Raw genomic sequence first — 27,765 nt, forward strand, 5'->3', positions numbered from 1 at the left:
TGTTTTTCTCTTTCTGACTTACTTCACTCTGTATGGCAGACTCTAGGTTCATCCACATCACTACAAATGACCCCGTTTCATTCCTTTTTTATGGCTGGGTAATAGTCCATTGTATATATGTACCACATCTTCTTTATCTATTCATCTGTTGAAGGATATTTAGACTGCTTTCATGTCCTGGCTATTGTAAATAGTGTTGTAAAGAAATAAATAAAAATGAATTGGATAAGGGGAAGGTGAAACTGAAAGTCGTTCAGTCGTGTCCGACTCTTGCAACCCCATGACTTTATAGTCCATGGAATTCTCCAGGCCAGAATACTGGAATGGGTAGTCTTTTCCTTCTCCAGGGAATCTTCCCAACCCAGGGATCTCCCACATTGCAGACAGATTCTTTACCAGCTGAGCCACAAGGGAAACTCAGATAAGGGGAAGGATGATGACAAAAATAAACCCAGAGGAGCTGATTGGATGGGGAAGGAAACACAGTTGATAGACTTACTGGCTTTGAGGGCAAAACTCAAAAGGCTGGAATTAGAGGACTGGAACACAGGGAAGAAAGCCAGGCTGGTTATTTATACCTGGGAATTACTGTTGAAATAAAGCCATGAGATAGAACTGCCTCTGCCTCCAGTTCAGCCTGTATGCATATAGAGGGACCCTTTCTAATCCCAGCATTGCCAGAGGGAACCCAGGAATAGATGAAAGAAGTGGTTCATGAGGTACAGGATAGGCAGTGTTAGTTTCTGAATAATTCTTTTCTAAGAAGCAACACTTATAAATGTATTCTAAATAAGTAAACCCAAAGCAGAATCATTCTTCACGTCGAGCTACCAGCAGAGCCAATTTTTATCCATCTTGCTCAGTTCACCCAAGTTAGCTCATGTAGCCAGAGTCTGTCCTTCCAGACTGAAATGTTTAATTGCATCTATCAGCAGAGGCTGTGGAGTAGCATTTTAATGGATCCCAAAGATTTTCATCAGAAGATGCTGTACTTCAGTAATGGTGTCAGTGGTGCCTCCCCAGTTGGCATTGCTGACGCTTTTCCTAGCAGAGGATGTGATCCTGCAGGCATTTAAGAGATACTGAGGGTAACAGCAATTGGACGTTGGTTAACAAATGAAACCAACTCTGAAAATGATGTTTATGTGGCTGTGTGTACTCAAGCAGTGATTTATGTTATTTTAAGCTGAGGTACAAATTCTGTAAGGAGAGTAACCTGCTGCCTTCTGGAGTCATGAATATCTTAGGGAACAAGAGCATGAGAAGATCTGGATTTTTAGGCAAATTAAAGTCAGCATGCTTTACACAGGTGACAAATTAGGTGGTAATTAATTGCATTAAATGAGGATTCACCACGGAATTCCTTCAAACAGCCTGTTCCCCTCATTGCTTAATGTACTTGATTAAAATTCATTACCCACAACATCTCTTATATAAAGCATGGTTTCTCATATCAATTTCAGTGGATTTTGTTCATTAGGAGGCATATTTCTGCAGAGAAGACTCATCCCTGCAGAGTGAATAGATTACCCTCGTCACACATAACCAGAAACAAGGTTGTGTCCACCCTTAGCTTATGCTCTTCGTAGCTTTGTGTGAGCTCTTAGCTTGCACACGTACCTGGAACTTCCTACTGACAGATTCCTGTTCTTCTGGCCCCTTCTCTTTATTTGGGAACAAAGGGGCACCCTGTTCCTAATCCCCAGAGATGGTCCATCTATCTTTGAGTGCATATCAGGGTTTGGGCCACTCCAGGAGACAGTAAAACACCAGATCCTCTCCTGCAGTCTCCTGGCGATGAGTAGGGTCTTGCTGTACATGGTTCCGTCCACAGTCATCATCTTCCATCCAGGCCTAGTTCTGAAAATGAGCTCTCTCAGCAGAGAGGCTAAGCACAGCATTGAGGGTCCCTTTTGGGGAAATGGGTTAATAATCCCTCTATAGGGAAAGTGGTTCTCAAAGAGGAGAACTGCTCATCCAAGGAATAATGGCCTTAACGCCCATGAAACCAGGTAGGCTTCAGGGCTGCAGATTCTACCTCTGCATGTCCAGCCTAGAACTTGACTCAAGTGAGGAGCAACTTCATTCTCATTTCGATGTCTGTAGAGGACAGAGATCCTTAGATTCTAGGAAATTTGCTGTGATGCCATAAGTTTATAAGCTTGCAGTTTTAGTGTAGTTTTTGCTGTTTAGGAGATAGCTTAACAGACAGAAAGAAGATTAAAGGGCAGAAATGATAATTAATGAATACCAGTGGGTCAGATGGCAAAGAATCTGCCTGCAATGCAGGAAACTGGAGTTTGATTCCTGGGTCAGGACGATCACTTAGAGAAGAAAATAGCAACCAATTCCAGTATTCTTGCCTGGAAAATCCATGGACAGAAGAGACTGGTGGGTTCAGTCCATGGGGTTGCAAAGAGTCGGACAGGACTGAGCACACACACACACATACACATACACACACACACCACACACACACATACCACATACACACACACAGGCCCGTAAGCATTAACATGCATGAGGGGAAAATAGAGTCAAATTGCAGCTGTCAAAAGAAAGCCTATATGAAATAAAACAAATTTCTCTCTCTTCCTGTTTACTTCATCCATATAGCCTAGATACCTGGGTGCCTTGGTCAGAGCAGGCACTCAATACTTATTTGTTGAATTGGACCTAGACAACCAAAAGTCTAACTGAATTTTTAAAAATAAATTGCTAAGTGATGCTGAAAATTTAAAATCAGGAGTAGGTTGCCATTCTACTGAGTATGTCTAACTTACGTCTCATGGCTCTGACCAAGTTGGCCCAGCTTGTATAACAATAAGTCCGGCGTCCGTGATTGTTGTTGGGGCATCTTTGTTCTACTTCTTCAGCCTGCCACAGTCACCTAGCTGCAAGTGTGTTCTTATCAAGACTGTGTTCTTGTACTGTTGGTGGGAATGTAAATTGATACAGCCACTATGGAGAGTAGTATGGAGATTCCTTAAGAAACTAGGAATAAAACTAGCATATGATCCAGCAATCCCACTACTGGGCATATACTTGAGAAAACCATAATTCAAAAAGACACACGTACTCAATGTTCATTGAGGCACTGTTTACAATAGCCAGGTCATGGAAGCAACCAAGATATCCATCAATCAATTAATGGATAAAGAAGTTGTGGTACATACACACCATGGAATATTCAGTTCAGTTCAGTTCAGTCGCTCAGTCGTGTCCGACTCTTTGCGACCCCATGAACCACAGCACGCCAGGCCTCCCTGTCCATCACCAACTCCCGGAGTTCACTCAAACTCATGTCCATCGAGTTGGTGATGCCATCCAGCCATCATGGAATATTACCCAGCCATATAAAGGAATGAAATCGGGTCACTTGCAGTGAGGTGAATGAACCTAGAGTCGGTCATACAGAGTGAAGTAGGTCAGAGAAAAACAAGAATCATATATTAACCATATTTATGGAATCTAGAAAAATGTTCTGATGAACCTATTTGCAGGGCAGGAACAGAGACCCAGACATAGAGAACAGACTTACGGACACAGCAGGGGAAGGAGAGGGTGGGACCATTTGAGAGAGTAACCATGTGTGAAATAGATAGCTAGTGGGAAGCTGCTGTATAGCACAGGGAGCTCAGCCCAGGGCTCTGTGATGACCTAGAGGGGAAAGATGGGAGGGAGGCTCAGGAATATAGCTGATACACGTTGTTATACAACAGAAACTAACACAACATTATCCTCCAAATTGAAAAAAAAATGACATGCTGAAAATTGTCCCACAAACTTTCTGAACTGTTTTTTTAATAAGGTGGAAAAATACAAATGACATTAGCTATGGGTTTGTTTGTTTGTTTTTTTTTTCTGATGTGTTCTGTGGGTTTTTGAGGCAGCTCAGCTTTCATAGGCATTAGCCTAGAGAATATCTCCAGGAACACTGACAGGTCCAGTGGCTCATTGCTCTGTTGAAGAATGTCAGGAGTGCTCCATTCCTGAGGCTCATAACTGATGCCAGGAGGAGGAATAGTGTCTCTTTAAAGATGCTTACTGAAAATCATTAGCAGATTAAAGAGGGTGAAGGCATTTGGACCCAGGTTCCAATTAAACAGATCACATAATAGCCTAGTATTTATTAACCTCTTACTTTGTGCCTGGCATTGTGATAAGCATTTTACAGGTTCTGTCATCTATACTGCTAATAATGGGAAATCTGAACAATACCTTAATCTGCAAAGGCATGTGTTGTTTATTTAATAGGAAGTCTGAAGTTTGACATTCTAGTCCTGTCATGGCAAGATCAATAGTATCATCAAGGAAAAAGGTTCTTTCTGTCTTTCACTTCCATCTTCCCCAGTGGGTTGACTTTCATCCTTGGCTTCACAGGATGGTTGCCACTGTGCCAGACATCACATCTACATTAAAGGGAAGAAGTGGGAGGGACAAGTAGACACCAGGAGAATTTCTCTTTCTTACATATCCTTTTTATGAGGAAGTGAAATTTCTCCAGAAGCCCTTTAGCCTGTATCTTATCAACCTCATTTTGTGGAACTTGGACACATAGACATCTCTGGGTACAAAGGAGGCTAGGAAGGGAGCATTTAGCTTTTATAGTTTCGGTAGGGAAGCTAGAAGAAGGGGATTGGGAATGACTATTGGGTTAGTCAATCAACAGTGTCTGCCTTATACAGATTATTTATTTAACCCTCACAATCGCTCTGCGAATGGAAGTACTGGTATTATCCCAAGTTGGCAAATGAGGTAATCCCCTTCTCCAGGGTCTCTTCCCGACCCAGGGATCGAACCCTGGTCTCCTGCATTGCAGGCAATTTCTTTACCGTCTAAGCCACTAGGGAAGCCCTTATGTTACAATAACTCTATGAATGGAGGTACTGTTATTATCCCAAGTTGGCAAATAAGGAGATAGTAATTAACAGGCTTGCCCAAGGTCGTGCAGCAAATAAGTGGTCTAGCTATTCGCTTGATGACAGATTATTGAGATAGACTACCTTCTAGGGTTTGAATCCCAGTTCTACTTTCCAGTTCTATATACTGGGAAGTTATTTAACCTCTTTCTGCCTCAGTTTTCTCACTTGTCAAATGGGGGTAATAATAATTATCCTAGGGTTTTTTTTGAGGATTAAGTGACTTAATACTTGAAAAGTATTACAGGTATTAAAAGTATTATAGTATTAATGCCTTTTAATAAGCATTAGAGAAATGTTAACTAAGAATCTGTAAAGGAAGCATCTTAATTTATAATAACCCTAAACTGGAAACAGCCCACCTGTGCACCGTTGGTAAAATGAATTAATAAACCGTGGTTCTGTTGTGCTGTGCTGCACTGTGCTTAGTCGCTCAGTCATGTCTGACTTTGCGACCCCATGGACTGTAGTCCGCCAGGCTCCTCGGTCCATGGTATTCTCCAGGCCAGAATACTGGAGTGGATAGCCATTCCCTTCTCCAGGGAATCTTCCTGACCCAGGGATCAAACCTGGATCTCCTGCATCTCCTGCATTGGCAGGCAGGTTCATTACCACTGAGTCACCATAATTTGGTAATACATTGTGGTATATTCATGCAATTGAATGCTATCAGCAATGAGAAATGATGAGTTGCTAAAACACAGCAACATAAGAGAGTCTCCTATTGAGTGAAAGAATCCAGACAGGAAAGAAGACACACCATATGCCTCCATTGATGTGAAGTTCAAAGACAAGGAAAGCTAATTTCTAATGATGAAAGTCAGAGCAAGTTTTCTTCAGAGGATTATGTCTGTGAGAAAGTATGAGGGAACTTTCCGGGGTGCTGGAAAGTTTCTGATTCTTGATCTTAGTGGTGCTTATGCAGGTATATATCTGTGTGTGTGTAAAAATTCACTGATTATGCACTTAAGATGTATGCATTTTATTATACATAAGTTATATTCCTATTCAATATTTTAAGAGGACATGAAATTTTTTTAAAGAAACTAGGAATCATAACCATTTGTGCTGACTGGCATCTTTGCTGAAAACCCTTAGAAGAAAATGTTGGCAGGAAGAGAAAGGAGGCCCACCAATATCATGGGTCATTTGTCTTCTCTGAGAAAGCTCCCCCCACCCCCTCCCACAGCCCAGGAAACTTGCTCTGAGTCATATTCCCAGTCTGAGAGATGCGTCTGCACTGGAGCCATCCCTGCCCTCTTGCCTGCCTCCTAGGTGATCAGTGGTCAGCTTTGGTAGTGAGACAAATGGGGATGCATTTCATGGGTATTACCCTGTGAGTAGTCAGGGTAGAACGCCAGTCAGAATGCCTGTATGCATCAACTTGGAATCCGCCCCCCACCCAACAACCAGGACTGTCCTGTCAAGGGCAGATTTCCAAAAAGGCATGGATGGGGCACCCACTGAACTGGAGACAAAGTGGTTGGGAGAAGTAGACAAGGACATTTAGGCTGAGAAAGCACCAGGGTGGCCCCAGCTCTTTGGGTAATTCCTAGCTTCCCAAAGGTCCTCTGAAGGAAACGGTTCAGAATCAAAGCAAACTAATACTACAGACTTCCTTAAGTTCTGATACTTCCTAGTGGCTACAGGGTATGAGAAAAGACTTGATTGTGATTTGGACCTAGGGGGCGGAGGTGGGCGAGGGAAGGCAAAGGAAAGGGTGTGATCTTTGACCAGATAAGAAACCACTGCATTTTGTGACACCTGAACACAAAGACTTTTTTTTTCCTTTTCAATTTCACAGGAGAAATTTTTTTGAAAATTTCAGTAACCTACTGAGCAAACAGGAGAGTGTTGGGAAGCTGAACTGGGCCCCTGGACCACAGGGTGTGGCTTGCAGTGGGCCTAGGGAGGAGCGACTCACAGCCTCAGCTATGGGTCCAGAGGAGGGGCTGTCTTTAAAGCCAATCACCACAGATCACTCAAGATGCTCCCTGCACACTCCCTCCCTCCCCTCTGCCTTAGGAATGCTTGAAAATCCCTTCCAAAAACCAAGGCTTGGAGGAACGAAACCTGCCCACCAAGGCTGCCTGAGAAACGAGTCTGGGTCAGTCTCCATCCTCGGTTCAGCTGAGCCCAGGTCCAGCTTCGGCCGGCGCTGCCCCAGCACATCCTTGGCCCCCCTAGTGTCCAGTCACCAGAGGGATCCCCCGCAGAAGGCTGCAGGGTCTGGATGGAGCACAGGCTGGGCCACTGACACAACGTCTCAGCCTGTAACAGGGACACGTTCTCTGTGTGGGCCTCTGTGTGCATTCTTGCCCTGGGCTCCACGTGTTGGGACTAGGCAGAAGGCAACACTGTTGTTCAGAAGATCCCCCGTGACCTGAAGGAGACATCAAGTCATTTTCCTCTCCCATCCTGCTACCCACCCCGTACCCACCTTAACCACAAAGCAGCCAAAGAGAAGGCACTCGCCCTCCCTACATCATCTCTCTGTCCAGCTCACCACCCTGAGACACCCCAATATGGCTCCTCCAGAGTTTTGGGTATCTCTTGGCATCTATGCTCAGCACTGCCTCCTCCTGAGGCCGACCACCACAGTCTACCCCCAGCTTAAAGGTAAAGACTTTGGGGGAGCATTTGACTAACAAAGACAGCTGCTGTTTCTGGTGAAAAGAAAATTTTTTAAATGATGTACTGTATTTTTTCTTCCCCAGAAAGCACAACTTTCTTCACAAATGTTACTCTGTCAATTAGCATGCACAGCCCCCACAGGGAGCTTGGTGATAACATGAGTCCAGATAGAGAAGCTGAGTCATACTCCATGTCTGAGAGTTCTGATTCAGTGGCTGAAAAACAGAAGGTCTCTTCCTCTTTGGGGACTAGAACAGGATCTCATTTCCACCAACGAAACTCTCAGGAGGATGTGGCTCTTCTCCTTCAAACAAGCGTCTTCTTAAATACAGTTGGATGGGTCTGGGGCATATACATTTTGTCTAGACATATGAGAGCTCTCAAATACCATATGGTTGGACCAGAATGATTAGTAATGGTTTCGCGGATGTTAGATGAACCTTCTGGAGTGTTGGGTACCCTTAGCAACCCAACCAAACACGACATGGGGAATTTTTGTCAGTGTGAGGAATCCAAACAATAGCTTTGCTCAACCTAAGCAACATTAAGACCTAACTTATATGTTAAAGTATATATATTGTTTTAAGATTTTTTTATACTCTTTCTCACTCAAACACTTGCTAAAGTTTAGTCCATTCAGTGCCAGGATGGTGAGGCCCACCTGTGTTTGGGCCAGTTGATTGACAGGCCAGCATTTCAAAAGCTGGTGACTCTGAACTATATCATGCACAAAAAGAAGACATCCCTGCTGTTTCCAAAGTGAAAACAAGCAAGCAAAAAGTATGTTTAGAGAGCCATCCAAAATTTCCTCAGCACTGGTAGTTTTTATGGAGCTTAAAGACAAATCAAAAGGAAGATGCATTTCTGCTATCAAGACCCAACAGATAAGCCAGAGAACATTTTCATTTTTCGAAGGGTAGAAAATCCAGGGTTTTATGAATATTTATAGAGCACTTTCTCTGCCAGGAACATGAACAGCATGCTGTGGTCCCTGTTATTAGGGTTCCCAGTCTGATGGGAGACAAGCATGGGGAGAAACGACTCAGTATAATGTGTGCTATGATTAGGCACACAGAGGAGAAGGGTTCATTCCAGTTGGGGAATCTTCACAGAGAAGGTAAAGCTCCAGAGTTCTCAGGACTGAGGTAGGGCGAGGGAAGCCAGGGTGGGAAGAAGTGCAGACTCAAAGGCCGGGAGGAGGAAGACAGCCAATGTTTCCGAAATGCACACTGATTCAGATTGCTAGAATCACAAGGCTCACCCAGGAGTGCGGTTGGGAGATCATCAAAGGTGTTATGTGCTGTGCCAAGGAGTTCACAGTTTATCTTGAGGCCATTAGAGAGCCTACAGCAGGATAAAAGGGGAAGAAAAAGGGTCACGTGGTCATGTAATTTTTTTAAAGCCCTCTCTAGTGACCCACACTAGAGAATGTATTAGGGGAGATAAAGGAAAACTGGTGTTTGTTTGCCTTTACAAACATGGAGCCCAGGCTTCAAAGACATCCTTGCATTTCCCAGTACAGTACAGTGGATGGTTATAAGATCAGCCTGGAGTCAGACAGTTTCAGGTTCAAGCTCCAGCTGTGCCATGTTCTAGCTGCATGACCTTAGGGCGGATACATAACTTTTCTGATCTTCTGTTTTGTCATCTGTGAAACCAAGATAACAATGGATATTGCGATTGAATGGGATGATGCATGTGAAATGGTCAGCACAGTGTCCTTCGTAGTGTCTTCAGCTCATTCTATCATTCATTTATATGTTTATAGTTGAACTCCTATTATGGGTCAGATAATAAGGATATGTGAGGAGCAAATCCACTACAGCCCCTGTTCCATGTGAATCTTAGATTCTAAAGGGGAGTCACGCATTAAACAAAGCTTCCCTTAAGCAACTATGTAGTTACGTGACAATTTCAGTGCTGTTTCGTTAAAATACAGGATGCTCTGAGCACGTAAGGGCTTGAGGCTGGAGATGGGGGCGTGGGGGTTGGAATTAGCAGGAGAATCAGCAAAGGCTCTTAAGCTAGCACTGGCAGGATGAACAGGAGATTCTCAGGCAGGCATGAGAGGGAGAGCTATTTAGGCAGAAGGAACAGAGTACAGTGAAAAGTCTGGTGTGCTTTCAGGCCTGGTGGCGAGCAAGGCTGAAGAGGCAGACTGTGCTTGGATCCCAAAGAGCCTTCTAGATCTCAGTGGGGTCTTGGAGTTTTATCTTCTATGCAGGCTTCCTTTCCACCCCTCAGCCCTGCAAGGGGAGTGACATAGTCCAGTTGGCCTTGACTGTTAGCAGTTCCTTAGCAAGCAGACCTTCAGCAGGGCTGGGACCTCTGCCAGGCAGGCCTGGCACGATCCCCCGAGACCGCGGGCAAAGGCACCCTTCAGGCTGACTTGGCAGCACGGGAGAGGGCTTGACTGTGTTTTGATCAAATTTCACTGAATTTGCCAAAGCTTTGTCACATGTTTTCTCAGGTACTGAACAAGCCAAGGGCAGGAGAGGACATGTTTTGAGGGGTAGGGGTAGAGAACAGGTGAGCAACACAGGCAATCAGGCCACCTGGGACTTTGGCACTGGCCCAGTTTGCTGCTCACAAGACCCAGGAAGAGGTGACAGTTCAGGACACTCCCTGTCCACCGGCTGCCAATGTTGCTGCCCTATGTTCTTGACACCCAGGCGGGCAGGAGGCAAGAGCGCGTGCGCGGAATGCAGACTCTACCCTGGAGCATCTTGCAATTCCCTTCAGTACCGGGATCCTTGCCTACAGGTCCCAGTCATCAGCCGCCAATCTCTCCTCCTAGCAACGCCAGAAATCCCAACTCAATTCAGACATGGTTTTTATGTTTATTTGTTTTCACACATTAAAGGACAATACACAATGGAAACATAATCTATCCAACAAGAGTCTGCTTTTCTTCTGAGCAACAATCTGTCAGCTAATTTTTTTTTTTTTTGGTTTTTTAATTTTTTTAATTTATTTTTTTAAATTGGAATATAATTGCTTTACAATTTTGTATTAGTTTCTGTTGTACAGCAAACTGAATCAGCTATATGTATACATATATCCCCTTCTTTTGAGCCTCCCTCCCACCCCATCCCCTGTCCCACCCCTCCAGGTCATTACAGAGCTCCCTGTGCTCAACAGTGGTCTGTCATACACAGTGAAGTAAGTCAGAAAGAGGACAACAAATATCGTATACTAACACATATGTATGGAGTCTAGAAAAATGATACTGATGAACCTATTTGCCAAACAAGAATAGAGACTCAGCCATAGAGAACTGCTTTGTGGACACAGAAGGGAAAGAAGAGCGTGGGACAAACTGAGAGAACAGCACTATTGACTGTTCTTGCCACAAAAAACTTTTAACCCGACCAAACTCTGGGAAGGACTTCCATTTGTACATTTACAAGGAAGAATTTCAGATTAAGTCATACTTCTAGCCATCATGCCCCTGGATCTCTCACTTGAGCCAAGTATAAGAGATTTCCTTCCTTGAATCACTCCATTTCAGACATGTGAGCCTGTCACTGCCTGGGCAGGGACATGGTGTGTGGCAAAGTCACCTCTAATTTAGAGAATAATAGGTTCAGTGTCTTCATTCTATTTACTCCACCATTTTCTCAAGGAAATATTGGAAGTAATTCTTTTCTTCAGAGGAAAGTGGCTCTACTTTGGGTGGGAAAATGTAAGAGGCACTGCATTATTTTGGGGGGGGATGTTTGGGGGTTTTTTTGCTTTTTTTTATTTTAATGACTTCTTTTAAAGTATAGTTGATTTATAATATCGTGATAGTTTCAAATATACAGTTGAGTGATTCAGTTATACAAATATCTATTCTTTTTCAGATTCTTTTCCCATATAGATTATTACAAAATATTGAGTATAGATCCCTGTGCTAATAGGCCCTTGTTGGCACATTATTTTAACTTCTTGGCTTACTTTAACTTGGGCTCCTCCTTGCTTACTCTGTAATGATAGTTGCTCAAGTATGTTCTACAGGCCTTTTTGAGGTCTTTCCGAGACTAGGCACAGGGTGGTGGTGGGGGATTCTAATTCTGACCCTGTCTCTACATGATTTTCTTCAGGCAACACTGCCCAACATCTCCTCTTAGATGTGTAAGGTCAATTACATCACTTCCTCTCCCTGCCTCTGTTCCCTCATTTATCCAATGAGGGGTCATAATCATGTGTCACCTAGACCTTTTCTTTAGCACTAAAAATAGTTTTGAAATCCTGGGATACATCCTTAGCTGTTTGACTTAATCAATTTGATATTCCTGTGAAAACAAAAGTCCTACATAAGAGAAAGCAGAAATGTTGTTTCCATAGACTGTCTCAATGATTCTCAGTGTTGAAGCCAATGTGATAGCATATGAAGATGGAGCTTTGGGGAAGTAATTAGGATTAGACGAGGGTGGAGCCCTCAACATGGGATTCAGTTCAGTCAGTCAGTCAGTCAGTTCAGTCGCTCAGTCGTGTCCGACTCTCCGCGACCCCATGAATCACAGCACGCCAGGCCTCCCTGTCCATCACCAACTCCTGGAGTACACTCAAACTCATGTCCACAGAGTCAGTGATGCCATCCAGCCATCTCATTCTCCGTCGTCCCCTTCTCCTCCCGCCCCCAACCTTTCCCATGGGATTAGTGTCCTTATAAGAAAAGACACCAGAGAGCTTTCTCCACACCTCCCAGCAGAGGAAGGGCCTTGTGAAGACACAGCTAGAAGGTTGCCACTTACAAGCTCAGATGCAATGCTCTTGCTAGAACCTGAATTGGCCCACACCTTAATCGGGCTTCTCAGCCTCCAAACTGTAAGAAGTAAATTGCTATTGTTAAAGCCACTTAGTCTATGATATTTTTGTTCTGGCAGCCTGAGCCAACTAGGACTGCAAACAGTCTCTAGGGTAGTCATGGCACCTGAGCTTTGGATATCTTCAAGAAGACTCACCCTCATGTACTCAGAGTAATATGGAATGCACCATCAAATTAGGCAAATCAGAGGCTTTAATGCCTTGTTCACGTGAAGATGACCAGTGGTGGCCCACAACTTCTATGCATTGTTGTTTGTTAGGGGTAAGAATCATCTGAACTAGACCATAAAATACTTTAAGTGCTAAGTAGGTAGTCATGGGAAATGAACAACCACTGCATTCCTCTTTGGAAGCAGGAAAGACAGGAGTTATGAAAGTTTATTAGTCAGGGTTAAACAAGAAAATGGGTGTCTCCAGCCACCAAACTTATTCCTGGAACATGTCCTTTTCAGCACCATGATTTCCATAGTACACCTTTTAGCTCCCCTGGAAATGACAATGCAGGTGTCACCCTGAATATCATATACTTTAATGGCATCTTGTGTGTTCTCATCCTTTCAGAACCAACTCAAATGTCATCTCTTCTGTGACTTTTCTAAATGTCATTTGAAAAATGACTTTGTATATTTTTGCATTCCACGGTCCCCATACAGAATCTATTCATCTTTCCTTCGTCTCCCATTGCAACTTGCTTTTACTTCCATAATGTGCTGATCATATCATATTACACAGAGTTGAGTGTCCTTTCTGTCCTGCTAAATACTGAATTCTTTGAGGGCGAGGTCAGGGACATAGAAACTACTCAATAAAAGCTTGAATGATTGAATGAAGTTGTGCTCCTTTGTACATAATAGATGACATTGCTCATTCATCGCAGATTTCCAAGACTGACTTAGCTGCCAGACAAAGTCTCTGTCTATCTCCATCTGCACATCTATTATATGATACTAAATAGTAGTTAAATGTTATCCGTTTTTGTTTTTTTTTTTTGCCTCAGAATCTTTAATGTGTCACGGGAGCTACGAGGATGCAGAGCCAGTAAGTTCTAAGGTCACATAGGAAGATTCAGTGTTTTCATAATATTTGTCCCAATTATTGTTTTGTCCCTGTTTCAAAGACTTCATGATGCATTCATCCTGAAATTGTCGAGACTTCACAGCTGCCAAAAGTCCACCACAGTAACGTGGACTAATTTGGGAGGTCTGTATCCCTGTTTACTAAGAGTAACTATCCTATAGTTTATGGTCTTCACCAACTCCTTTTAAATAAAATAAAACCAATTATTTTGACAACAATTAAAGTGTTCAATTCACTGAAATATTGAGAAAACTGTGTTTTCGGGTTAGATTCTGTGGTACAACTTTCCATCAGCTACTGAGCCCGTCATGCAGCTGAATGCCTACACCTCTCTGCATCCCTCTTTTCTCCCTTCCTTTGTGCTGAAATCTGGCCCATGTTTTTTTCCTTATGAATTTTGATCATGTTTGTCTGTTACCTGATGCTACCCCGCAAGGAAGTCACCCCAGAGTTTGGAGAATTAAACAGTTGAAGGCCTAACAAGACATTAGGCTTCCCAGGTGGTGCGGTGGTGAAGAACCCTCCTGCCAATGCAGGAGATGTAAGCGATGAGGGTTCCATCCCTGGAAGATCCCCTGGAGGGGTCATGGTAACCCGCTCCAGTATTCTTGCCTGGAAAATTCCATGGACGGAAGAGCCTGGCAGGCTACAGCCCATGGAGTCACAAAAGGTCAGACACAACTGAGTGACTGAGCATGCACGCACTAACAAGACACTAGGCCTCCATGTATGCGGGGCAGAGGACAGAGGCTGACATTTTCAGCAAGGTTCTTACCTTCTAATAACAGCAGGTAGGCAGCTAGACCCAGGCAGCCATGGTGGATGTGGCCATACCCAGTGATGCGTAGAAAGGAGTAGAGAAATGTTGGGTATTTTTTTAAAGTCCTTAAGTTAGTTCATTTTTACACTCTCCTTCTTTCCCTCCCTCCTTTTTTTCCCTCCCTCCCTCCCTTCCTCCCTTATTTCTTTCCTTTCTCCTTCCCACAAGTACTTATTGAGCAGTTACTCTGACCTAGGCACTCTTCTAGGCCTAGAGGAAACAACAGTGAATAAGTCCAAGTCCCTGCAACATCATGGAGCTTACCTTCTGGTAGAAGAGAGATATAATAGGCAGATAAATAATATGTAGTTTCAGGAAGAAACTATTTTATTTTATTAACGAAAAACAAAAAAGAGCAAAAGATGTGGTGGTTCCTCAAAAGATTAAACATAGAATTACTATGTGTGGGGATTTAGTCACTAAGTCATGTCTAACTCTTGCAACCCCATGGACTGTAACACACCAGACTCCTCTGTTCTTAGGATTTGCCAGGCAAGAATATTGGAGTGAGTTGTCCTTTCCTTCTCCAGAGGATCTTCCCAAACCAGGGACTGAACCTGTATCTCCTGCTTGACAAGTGAATTCTTTACCGCTGAACTAATAGATAAAATTCCATTTTGGGGCATAGACCCCAAACAATTGAAAGCATGGTCCCAAACAGATATTTGTACACATATGAGTGTACACTATTCACAATAACCAAAAAGGGGAAGCAGCCCAAGTGGCCATCACTGGATGAATGAATAAACAAAATGGGATATCTACAATGGGATATTATTTAGCCTTCAGAAGGAAGGAAACTCTGGCATGTGCTATAACATGGATGAACTTTGATGGTATTTTGCTAGTAAGTGAAATAAGTCAGAAACATAAGAACAAGTATTGTATGATTCTATTTATACGAGGCACCTAAAGCAGTCAAATTCAAGAGATATAAAGTAGAATAGTGGTTTCCAGGGACTGGGGAAAGGGAAGAATAGAGAGTTATTTTTTCATGGGTACAGTTTGGGAAGATGAAAAAGTTCTAGAGATGGATGATGGTGATTGTTGAACAATAATGAGAATGTACTTGGGGCCAATGAAATATACACTTCAAAAATGGTTAAAATGTTAAATGTATATTTTAACACTAAAAAAAACTTTTTAAACCTTGAAAAAAATAAGCAAGGGGCTGAAATAGGAATTTCTTTGGCTCAGACTGTCTGGGAAGGTTCGTACAAGGACGAGGTTAACATTTGAATAGAGATTAACTAGAATGGATTTTCTTCTAAGCTTAACCTTGGGAGGGTTTTGATCAGTTTAAATCAGTTTGATTTATCACTTTAAAATATTACACTGGCTGCTATGTGAAAAGTAGACTGAAAGGAGGAAATCTGGAAGCTAGCAGACCAATTAAGAGATGGTGGCAGTTGTCTAGACAAGTGACTGGTGACTCAGCTGATGTTGAGATGATAAAGGAGGTGGCGAGGAGTGACTGGATTCAGATCTGTTTTCTAAGTACAGTCATCATGATTTGCTGATGGTTGGATGGAGGAGGGGCAGTGAGGGAAAAAGATGCGTTAAGGATGATATCTGGATTTTTAACTGAGTAACTGATTGAAAAGCCTTGCCATCCACCTAGATGGAAATGACTAGGAGAAAGCTTGTTGAGAAATGGTAAGGGGTGTGGAGGGACAATCGAGAGATGTGCTGCGTGAAAAGTGAAATAAACGCAGTGTATAGCATGGTACAAGTGCACAGAAGCCATTTATTAAATACTTGAGTGAATGAATGAAACTGAATGGGACAAATGGAGGTAGGGAGGACAGAAGAAAGGAAACTAATTCCAAAATTTAACAAAATATGAAAAAAATTGGCAAAACAACATGAAGGTAAAGACTCCAGGCTCAGATTTGGGAGAACCAGGTCCTAACCTCAGAAAATATATCCAAACTTCAGATTCCTTCCTCTTCTCAGCTTTTAATCAGGAAATTTTCTTTCTTCTTTCACAGGAAATGTTCTCACACCTTTATTCGCCCAAATGGGCAAGCCCATAACCCTAGCATCCTTGTGCCAGCTTGCAGAGCTCAGAACCCTGAAGCAGGGAGCAACCAATCAGTGAGCACCCATGGCAAGGAAGAGCCAATCAGTGAGCTCCACCAGCTTTGCACTTCCCCAAACCCATCACATAGGCTGGGCATCCCCGCAGGCCTTGTGGAACAGCCCCTTTAACAGTCCAGACAAATTCTCATAAAGTCACTTCGGCAGAGTGTCTCAGTATTTAAGGGCATGGCTTTAAGCAAGCAGAGACAAGGCTAGTTCACGCCATGTATTGGCTGAACTTGTGCATACTGACCCACTAATTGCTCCTGCTGAGCTTTCAGGCTGGTTCCTACTGATAGTCACCAAGGGAGGAGAGAGCAATTAGTGGGGTGAAAATATTTTTAAAGTCACCTTCACAATTACAGAGGCACAGTATAAAATGAGAAAGACCTGTGAAAATACTGTCACACAGCCTTGCCATGCACTTTTTCACACATTAACCACTTTTGTCCTGGCTCTTCTACAGGGCTGAGGCTACAGAGCGTGTCTGCATCCATCCCCTCTACTGATTCTCCTCTGGCAGAGACCACCCCACCGACAGCCATCTGGACCAGCTCTCCGCAAACTCCTCCAGCCTCCCCTACTGGTGGCCCGCCCAACAGCTCAGTCCTCCTAGATCCAACACCAGTCCCCACATCTCCACCCACAAAGAACATCTCCACAGAGCCCAGAGAAGAGCAGTCCACCAGCCCCACCTCCAACTGGGAGGGCACAGACCCTTCACCAACAAGCGGTGGGGTCCACTTAACACCCACGCCCGAGGAACACAGCTCAGACACTCCGGAGGCCAGCGTGCCCACTACAGGATCGCACCTCCCTGCTGAGTCTCCCACACTCACCTCCCCTCAAGCGCCAGCCTCATCGCCCTCACCCCCATCAACTTCACCACCTGAGGTTCCATCTGCCTCCATCAGCACCAGCCACAGCTCTGATGAGACCAGCGCCGAGCCCACAGGAGCCCCAGCCACACCGGAGTCCCACACGGGGGAGCACAGCTCTACTCACACAGCTGCTTCACGTGCCTCGGCCGAGTCAGTGCCCACGGAGGCCACGCCCCAAGCAACTGTGCCCCCCAGAGTGACCTGTATACTGATAGACATGGAGACCACCACCACCTCCCCTGGGGTGATCATGCAAGAAGTGGAGCATGCGCTAAGTTCAGGTGAGTCTCTGGCTAGAACACGTGTCCTTGATGACACTGAGATGCTCAGAATGCTGTTCAGTTAACCAGACACAATGGACTGAATTTGAATTTTGCAGTGCAACCCCTGAGCTGAAGTATAATTCGCAAGAATTTCCACAAGTGCAAACTTTGCTCTCAGTCCCTTAATAATCTCCCCATGATAGTTCATTAACTCTGGCCAACATGATTTGTCTTCACATATGACACAGGGAATGTAAATGAATGAGATTGGGTGAGCTAAGGGTTAACAGCTTACTGACTTTGGATGGCGCTTCCTAGGTTTCAATTCCAGCTCCTGACCTTGAGCAAGTGACTTCATCTCTTTGTGCCTTGTTTTTCCTCATCTGTAAGACTGGGACAAAGAAGACTCTATCGGGCATGGTCCTTGTGGAGATTAAATGAAATGACATATATAAGGGCTTAGAATAGTTCCTGGCAGGGAGTAAGTACTCAGGAAATGTCAGTTGTAATTATGATTGTGCTCGACGTTTTAATGCCGTGTTTACCTCATGAAAACAGTCAAAGAAAGTAGAGCGGGGGTGGAGAGAATGCTTGTTATTTCAAGTCACTGATATATTTCATGAGAAAGACAGTAAATTCGATGAAACATCACATTTGTTTTTATTTTTCCAGCCACTCATAAAGTTGGTATTAGTTTTATCTTTATTTTGCAATCTTGGAAATTATGACAGAGATTTGGGGTCTTTTCTGAGGTCACATGCATCTGACATTGAGATGAAATCTGTACCCTTTGGGGTATTGGGCAGGAAAAGGCCTTAGTGGGGAACATTTAGCTTCTTGATTAAGAAACAGTGAGTTAAGAACAGCCAGAAGGTGAAAGAGAAAATGGAGCTTAAGCTCCTTGCCCTGGTCATCCTGCCAGGGACATAGAGGGGAATATTTGTGACTGAGCCACACAGGACCAGCTAGGGTCAAAGAAATGGTTGTGACTGAGGAGAAATTAACATCTTCTAACAAACAATGATGGAGAAGGCAATGGCACCCCATTCCAGTACTCTTGCCTGGAAAATCCCATGGGCAGAGGGGCCTGGTGGGCTGCAGTCCATGAGGTCGCTAAGAGTCGGACACAACTGAGTGACTTCACTTTCACTGTTCACTTTCATGCATTGGAGAAGGAAATGGCAACCCACTCCAGTGTTCTTGCCTGGAGAATCCCAGGGACAGGGGAGGCCGTCTATGGGGTCACCCAGAGTCAGACACGACTGAAGTGACTTAGCAGCAGCAGCAGCAGCAACAAACAATGAACAACCACTGTGAATGGAAATCGTGGTAAACAGTGGAGGTGGGGAGAAACAGAACTAAGATTGACAAGACATAACTTCTCATAGAAGAGCTCATAGTTTACTAAGTGAAAAAGTCCAAAAGAATTGCAAATTCTTATTTCAAAGGTCCAGCATATATCAGTGAGAGTCCCAACAAGAGCCAGAGATATTAATATAATCAAACTGGGATAAAGGAATGAATTACAGAGTTACAGCTGGGGCATAAGAAAACCACAGGGGGTCGTAATTGCAGAGCTCTCGTGAGTCAGGCCTTGGAGGAGAGAAGGGTAAACCAGAACCCAGAAGGTGAATCCTGTAGAACAGACCACCTTGGGAGGGTCAGTGACTCAGGCGAGGGACAAAGCTAACTCAAGGTTAACTTCTGAAAGTGAAGGGGATATACAGCCAGATACCAAGGACGAGAAGCCCACTGTGGTCCATATAGTTCAGCCTCCTGGAGGGCGGGTCAGAGAGCAAAGTGGAGAAAGGTGGAGAGTGGATCTGGAAAGTGGAAAGGAGGAACTCACAGTTCAAAAATCGCTTCCTTTGTCCCCATTATCATCCTATTTGTACCTGCAGCTAGCCCTTGGCACATTGCATTTAGATTTGTCCTTACAAGAATTCATCTGCCAATGCAGGAGACGTAAGAGATGTGGGTTCAATCCCTGGGTTGAGAAGATACCCTGGAGAAGGAAATGGCAACCCATTCCAGTATTCTTGCCTGGAGAATCCCATGGACTGAAGAGCCTGGCAGGCTATAGTCCATGGGGTCACAAAGAGCCGAACTGAAGTGACTTAGTCTTTGCTTTCTGCCACATCCCCACTTTCTGTCTCATGCTTTCCATGCTCTCAGCTGCCATGAACATCTCGAGCCTGGACTTGGTAACTGGATCAGAGTGGGTGTTGACTCAGTCCCTAACACAGGTGCCATCCAAGGACAGGCTTGCCACCTGTGGTTCTGTCTCTTCTCTTTCTTAATTCAGACCTCATCACTTCCAGCATGGCATTGCTTCTTCAGTTTTCTAACTAGTCTCCCATTCTCCACTCTCCACTCTCTCCCGTTCTGCCCTCTCCAGGGTACCATGGCTGTGATGGACCAATATTCTGAGCACCTACTCTGAGCTTGGCATGTGAGAATCTCCCTAATCTGATACAACCTACTACTTTATTCAAGTCCCTCTTATTTTATAGGGAAGATTATCTAAGACAGACCTGTTCCACTGTTCTGGCTTGTATTTTAGACCATGGATCTTGATTTCAACTCACAGCCAACAAGGCTAAGAGACAAAAAATGAGTGACAGAGCTGGGTCATGCACCAAAAAGTTATAGTTTTAGGGAATAGGGCCCCCAGTAGGAACTGCAGAGTGAACAAATGAAGGAATGATTGAATGACTGGAGGAGAAGGTGTGGCAGGTGGGAGGAAAATCCCTGAGCACAGCCAGTATACATTTCCTAGACCCAAGGGGGTTTATCCCTTCAGTTCAGTTCAGTTCAGTTCAGTCGCTCAGTTGTGTCCGACTCTTTTCGACCCCATGAATCACAGCACGCCAGGCCTCCCTGTCCATCACCAACTCCTGGAGTTCACTCAAACTCATGTCCATCGAGTCGGTGATGCCATCCAGCCATCTCATTCTCTGTCATCCCCGTCTCTTCCCACCCCCAATCCCTCCCAGCATCAGACTCTTTTCCAGTGAGTCAACTCGTTGCATGAGGTAGCCAAAGTATTGGAGTTTCAGCTTTAGCATCAGTCCTTCCAATGAACACCCAGGATTGATCTCCTTTAGAATGGACTGGTTGGATCTCCTTGCAGTCCAAGGGACTCTCAAGAGTCTTCTCCAGCACCACAGTTCAAAAGCATCAATTCTTCGGCGATCAGCTTATCCCTTATGACCTATTAAATCAAAGAATATTTATTTTGCATCCACCAGGACCCGATGCTTGAGGCAAAGAAGTACTAATAAGTAGAAGACCTGTCCTCTGAGATTTTATAGTTTTGTAGTTGTTCAGTCACCAAGTCGTGTCTGACTCTTTGTGACCCCATGGACTGCAGCACACCAGGCTTCCCTGTCCTTCACTATTTCCCAGAGTTTGCTCAGACTCATGTCCACTGAGTCAATAATGCCATCCAACCATCTCATCTTCTGTTGCCCCCTTCTCTTCCTGCCCTCATTCTTTACCACCACCAGGGTCTTTTCCATTGAATCAACTCTTCGCATCAGGTGGCCAAAGTATTGGAGCTTCAGCTTCAGCATCAGTCCTTCCAATGAATATTCAGGGTTGATTTTCTTTAGGATTGACTGGTTTTATAGTTTTTAAGTTAAAAGAAAGAGCACAAGTAACACGTAACACCACTCCTTTGTTTCTTTTTTTTAATATAATGCATTTATTTAGAGCACCTTTCATTTGAAGTGTGGTTAATTATCCTTATTTTATTTACTCCAGTGCAGGAAGCACACTGAGGCTAAGTGACTCCATTTCAGACTTGTTTGTTGACTATGAGGGATACTCCATTTCTTCTATGGGATCCTTGCCCACTGTAATAGATACAAACGGTCATCTGACTTAAATTCTCCCATCCCCATTCATTTTAGTTCACTGATTCCTAAAATGTCGATATTCACTCTTGCCGTCTCCTGTTTGACCACTTCCAGTTTACCTTGATTCATTGACCTAACATTCTAGGTTCTTATGCAATATTTTCTTTACAGCATCAGACTTTACTGTCACCACCAGACACATCCACAGCTGGGCATCATTTCCACTTTGGTTTAGCCTCTTCTCTCCTTCTGGAGCTATTTCTCCACTCTTCTCCTTATTGGACACCTACTGATCTGGGGGTCTCATCTTCCAGTGTCATATCCTTTTGCTTTTTCGTACTGTTTCATACTGTTCATGAGTGGTAGGAGAGGAAGGGGACTGGGACCCAAGGAGGAAACAGGGCAGGGTAGACTGAGGTGCTTGTGTGCTGCACACACCTGGGTTCCACAGTTGCAAGCACAGAACATGCTCTTGTCGAGGTCTCCAGTCCCCTCCACATTGCCACCTCTGGGGGTTAATTCTCAGTCCTGGTATAATCCAAGCTAGCACTGGACATGGATGGTCACTGCCCTTTCTGAAGCACTGTTTCCGCTTGACCTCCGAGACACCTCTCTCTTGGTTCATAACCTACCTGGCCAACCACTCCTTCCCAATGCCTGTGGCCTTACTTCACCCCCTCAGCTTTCTACACTGGATCACCCCCGGGCCAACACTGTCTTCCTTTCCCCCAGCCTCTCCACACTCCTTTTCTCTGCACAATCCCCACACTATGACCTCATCCTGCCTCCTGACTGAAATGCCATCCACATGCTGATAACCCAGAGATGTGAAATTCTATCCCTGTTTTGTTTCATTGAACTAAAGACATGTCAACACCCAGCTGTCGATGAAACTCATGGTCTCCACTTGGGTGGCTCTTGGGTGGCTCAGATGTCATGTGGATCAGGTGAACTGCTGATTTTCTCACTCCTCTGTCCGCTCCTCTCTCAGAAACCACGGCTCTTTTCTCACAGACCCTGCATCCGGTCTCTCAGAATTTCCCCTCACCCCACTGTCCTTTCTCACATGTGGGACCTGAACACCCTGTAACTGATCTCTACTCACCACATCTTCACCAGACAGATGCTTTTCAAGACCCAGCCAGTCCTCCTTGGCTTTAACACTCTGTTTGCTTGTGCTTTACTTTTGACCTTTTAATTTTATATTGGAAGGACTGATGCTAAAGCTGAAACTCCAGTACTTTGGCCACCTCATGTGAAGAGTTGACTCACTGGAAAAGACTCTGATGCTGGGAGGGATTGGGGGCGAGAGGAGAAGGGGACGACAGAGGATGAGATGGCTGGATGGCATCACCTACTTGATGGACATGAGTTTGAGTGAACTCCAGTAGTTGGTGATGGACAGGGAGGCCTGGCGTGCTGTGATTCATGGGGTTGCAAAGAGTCAGACATGACTGAGTGACTGAACTGAACTGATGGTTGATTAACAGTGTTGTGATAGTTTCAGGTGCATAGCAGATGACTCAGCCACACATATATATGTATCCATTCTCCCCCAAACTCCCTCCCATCTAGGCTGTCACATGACATCAAGCAGAGTCCCCTGTGCTATACAATAGGTACTTACTGCTTATAGCAGTGTGTACATGCCCATCCCAAACTCCCAAACTATCCCTTCCCCCTGCGCTTCCCGGTTAGTAACCATAAATCCATTCTCCAAGTCTGTGAGTCTGTTTCTCTTTTGTAAATAAATCCATTTGTATCATATATTTTTAGATTCTGCATATAAGGGAAGTCATACAATATTTTTCCTTCTTTGACTTACTTCACTCAGTGTGACAATTTCTAGGTCCATCCATATTGATGCAAATGGAATTATTTCATTCTTTGGGCTTCCCTGGTGGCTTCAATGGTAAAGAATATACCTGCAGTGCAGGAGACCTGGGTTGGATCCCTGGGTCGGGAAGATCCCCTGGAGAAGGGAATGGCAACCCTTTCCAGTATTATTGCCTGAAGAATTCCATGGGCAAAGGAGCCTGGTAGGCTACAGTCCATGGGGTCACAAAGAGTCGGACATAACTGAGCAACTAACACACACACACACAAAATTCCATAGTACAGATGTAACATATCTTCTTTATCCATCCTCTGTCAATGGACATTTAGGTTGTTTCATGCCTTGAGTATTGTAAACAGTACTGCAATGAACATTGCGGTGCATGGATCCTTTCAGACCATGTCTTCTGCAGATATATGATCAAGAGTGGGACTGCAGGGTCATATGGTAGCTCGATATTTAGCTTTTTAAGGAACCTTCATACTGTTCTCCATAGTGGCTGTACCAATTTATATTCCATGTTGGTGAGGATGCTTGCACTTTTAAATCAGAGTAAAACCCGAAGTCTGTATCATGTCTGCAGTGCTCAAAACGCTCTGAACCTGCCCTGTCTCTGTGCCCTCACCTACTTCCACTTTCATCAGCAAGTACACCGGCAATCTTACCACTTCTTGAACAAACCGCAGGGCCTATTGCCCCAGGGCCTTTGCACTTACATTTTCCTGTCAGATCTTTAAAGGCTCCCTCCTTTTCATCAGGAAGGACTTTGTTTAACTGTCATCTGCTCAAGAGGCAGATACCTCTTGATACCTCATGCCTGTCTGGAATAGTAATCCCATCAACATGGATCCCTTTACCCTACTTGCCTTTTGATCACTTACCACTTTCTGACATTATCTCATTTATTTGGTGAGTAGGTGTCTGTTTTCTGCCACCAGACTGGCCGCTCATGAAAACAAGGATGTTGTTCACAAAGAGGAACATCCCCAGCCACTGTAAGTTACACTCCTCAACCCCTGAAACAGAGCCTGACAGGTGATAGACCCACAGTTACATTTGCTGAATAAATGAATGAGTCAGTCAGCCAGTACCAGAGAAGCAATTTAATCTCTTTGAGCCTTGGTCTTCTCATCAATAAACGGAATAAGCATAGTCTCCAAGTGATGAGGTTATTTACAAGTTTAGTTGAGACAAGAAATATACAGCGTAGTGGCTGTTGAGCAATGGCCGGTCGATGCCTGTGCTTGTTATTTCACTATTATTTACCACTATCAACAGCATGATTATGGTTATTATTCTGCTGTAATGATTACTATTATCATTGTTACTGTCTTTATCATAATGAAGAATGATATTATCTTCAACAAAGTCTCCTTGAACTTTCACTGGGAATCAGGCCTCTGGCTAGGCAGTGGGAATTTGGTGGTGAATAAAACAGTCACCCACCTCGTGGAGTTTACATTGTACACAGCATGGCAAGTAGCCTAAGTCTGGTGGATCCTAGGATGTGTGGAGGAAGACACTGCAGAAGAGGAAGGAAGATTTTAGGACCAGCATAGCGGGATGAGACAACTGACTTTACTTGATGAGCCACTGATGGTCACCGAAGGCTTTGGGTCAGGGGAAGAAAATGTTGAGCATTATACTTAAAGAGTATCCGAATTGATGCTTTTGAACTGAGGTGCTGGAGAAGACTCTTGAGAGTCCCTTGGACTGCAAGGAGAGCCAACCAGTCCATTCTAGAGGAGATCAATGCTGAGTGTTCATTGGAAGGACTGATGCTAAAGCTGAAACTCCAATACTTTGGCCACCTCATGTGACGCCTTGACTCACTGGAAAAGACTCTGATGCTGGGAGGGATTGGGGGTGGGAGGAGAAGGGGACGACAGAGAATGAGATGGCTGGATGGCATCACCGACTCGATGGACATGAGTTTGAGTGAACTCCAGTCGTTGGTGATGGATAGGGAGGCCTGGAGTGCTGTGATTCATGGGGTCGCAAAGAGTCAGACACGACTGAGCGACTGAACTGAACTGGTAGGAGTACATATATGTAAATTGCAGGGAGTTTAGGACTGGAAACTTGTAGACCAGTTTATACCTGGTTTCTGGTTTGCCATTGACACTGACAGACCATATTACTTACTACTCTGACTTTCAGGGCTCTTCACTATAAAGTGAATACAAGAGAGACAGTCTTTCAGGGGTTGTGTGTGTGTATGTGTGTGTGTGTTTTCTTTTGGCTTACCATACCATGAAAGTTTTTATTAGAATCATCCTAAGCAGAGGAAATGAGATTCGCATTCATATGAAATTTACTGAGAATTTACATGTTCCAAAAATGGGCTAGTGATTCACACAAGATTATCTTCAGAACATGCAGAAGCTTCATCTTATCTTCAGAACATTCCAGTGAAGTGAGCTGGATGGTATCTGTTCTTTTTTTTCAAGATTTATTTGTTTATTTATTGGCTGTGGTTGGTCTTTGTTGTTGCACACAGGCTTTTTCTAGTTGCAGCAAGCGGGAGCTACTCTCTAGTTGCGGTGTGAGGGCTTCTCATTGCAGTGGCTTCTCTTGTTGGAAAGCACAGGCTCTAGAGCCCCGGTTCAGTAGTTGTGGCGCACAGGCCATGATGATCCACCACATGTGGGATCTTCCCAGACCAGGGATCAAACCGGTGTCCCTTGCATTGCAAAGAGGATTCTTAACCACTGGACCAACAGGGAAGCTGGTATCTGTTCTATAGATGATTAAATTGGCCCAGAGAGGTTAAATGACTTAAGTTTTGACTTGAGTGACTTGGCCGGGATTCAAATTCATTCTTCTGAGGGACCCTGTCTTCCTTCCACCATACCCATCCTACTTGAATTCATAGAAATGAAAAGGTTGCAAGGACCCATGGCCTCTAGACCTGCTGTGGATATGAGCCACATGAGATGTCCAATGCCCGGTGCTGCCAGCTGGGCCTGAGGGGCGGGGCAGCCAGATGGGAGAAGAAGCCCATGGCAGCTGCAGCCATCCCAAAGCAGCTGTGCAGACGGAACGGATTTTCAGTTTTGTCTTTCAGTTTTTGTTTGGCTTTTGAAGGAAAAGAGAGACGTGGTGTGTTACGTATGGGTCATCTTGTGTTAGTAAATCAGAGTTCTTCAAGGGTGAACACTGGGACTGTGATATGTTTGTGATGTCCTGAACTTGATTGAGTGGTGCCATGCAAACGCTTGAGGGGCAAACTGATATTGCACACAAAATTACACTCAAACCATTCCTAATTCCCGCAAATGCAAAATTTCAAATTATACTCACTGTGCTTGTCACAGACCGGATATTCTCTTTTGTCTGAAAGATCCAGGTGGTCACTGATCTCAGTCCATCCTCTGCTTTTCATTACAAAGAGAAGGACTCCTAAATGTGAAAATGCGTGAAGGCCTTTGAACTTTAAATTGCTAGTCTGACTCCATATCTATTCATTACGAACTGTGCTAATAAATACCCTGAAAGAAAGGGCACCATGCAGGCACAGACATCTAATCCTCTCTGCATCTATACCTATGCAGAACTTTCAGCTGTCAAAACACCTGCTTATTCCAGGCTAACTCTTAGGATGAAAACAAATTTGAAAAACCAGTTAACTCCTAGGAAAGGGGGAAGAATCATTTTTAAAGTATACATAGAAAGATTCTAGGGGTATAAAAAATATATCTTATAGTAAGTTAATGACCAGTATATTTAGGTGATAGATTCAAAATATACAAGGGAGGAATGATGATTTAACAAACAAATATAAAATAACGTTAAACATTTATTGATCAGATTCTTTCGGATTGCTCAGAATGCATCAGGGAGCAATAATCCTAAAAAAGTATTGTATTTACCTTAGGCTCAGTTTTACAAATGTTAAATCATGGTCAATGCCCAGGGCTGGTGAATGGCACCAACATCTTTTACTTCAGTCCTCCATCACCAAGCCCTGTTGGTTTGAACTCTTAACAGGTCACAAATTCATCCACTTCTCTCACTCTCATTGTCATGTCAAAGCTCCCGTAATCCCCCTGTGATAGGCCCTGACTGGTCCGTTCATGTCCTCTCCTGCACCAATCTACCTTCTCCACACAGAAGCCAGAATGATAATTAAACACAAACCTGATCAAAACACGTATAAGCTCACTATCACCAACCTCCCAGCCCCTCTGGGGCGCCTGCCGCTCTTAGGATGAAATCTACAAGCCCACAGAGCCCCAGCAGGGGTAGGGCACTGCCCACCAAGCCTGCCTCATCCCAACGCCTACCCCTCCATCTCTCCATCTCCCACGCCACCTCTCTCCTGGTTCCACGTACCTGTGACTCTCCCTCTTGTCACAGGGCCTTTCTCAGCCTGGATGCTTCTACCTGGCACCTTCCCACAACATGTCATCACTTCACCCAGTGAATTCCAATTCACTCCTCAGGTCTAGGCTCAAACATCACCTGTTCAGGAAGTCTCTGCTGGAGCCCCCAGTCCAGCTCTGGACTGTCACAAATTCAGTTCTTACACACTCACAATTCAGTTCTTTGCAGTGTGCCTATACATTTATTTGTGT

The 27,765-nt window shown here is 44.3% G+C and overlaps 1 protein-coding gene across 1 annotated transcript in view; it reads left to right on the forward strand.

Moving 5' to 3' along the window:
* Nucleotides 1-27,765, forward strand: part of PARM1 (prostate androgen-regulated mucin-like protein 1) — a 131,494-nt gene that overhangs the window by 66,300 nt on the left and 37,429 nt on the right. Inside the window, exon 2 of the mRNA XM_055434739.2 lies at nt 16,814-17,509. Coding sequence (XP_055290714.2) covers nt 16,814-17,509 — 696 coding nt within the window. The remainder of the gene's footprint in view (nt 1-16,813; nt 17,510-27,765) is intronic.

Source organism: Moschus berezovskii, chromosome 5 (genome assembly GCF_049115385.1).
Source record: "Moschus berezovskii isolate FMDL1 chromosome 5, NW_MosBer_1.0, whole genome shotgun sequence".
Classification (NCBI taxonomy): domain Eukaryota; kingdom Metazoa; phylum Chordata; class Mammalia; order Artiodactyla; family Moschidae; genus Moschus; species Moschus berezovskii.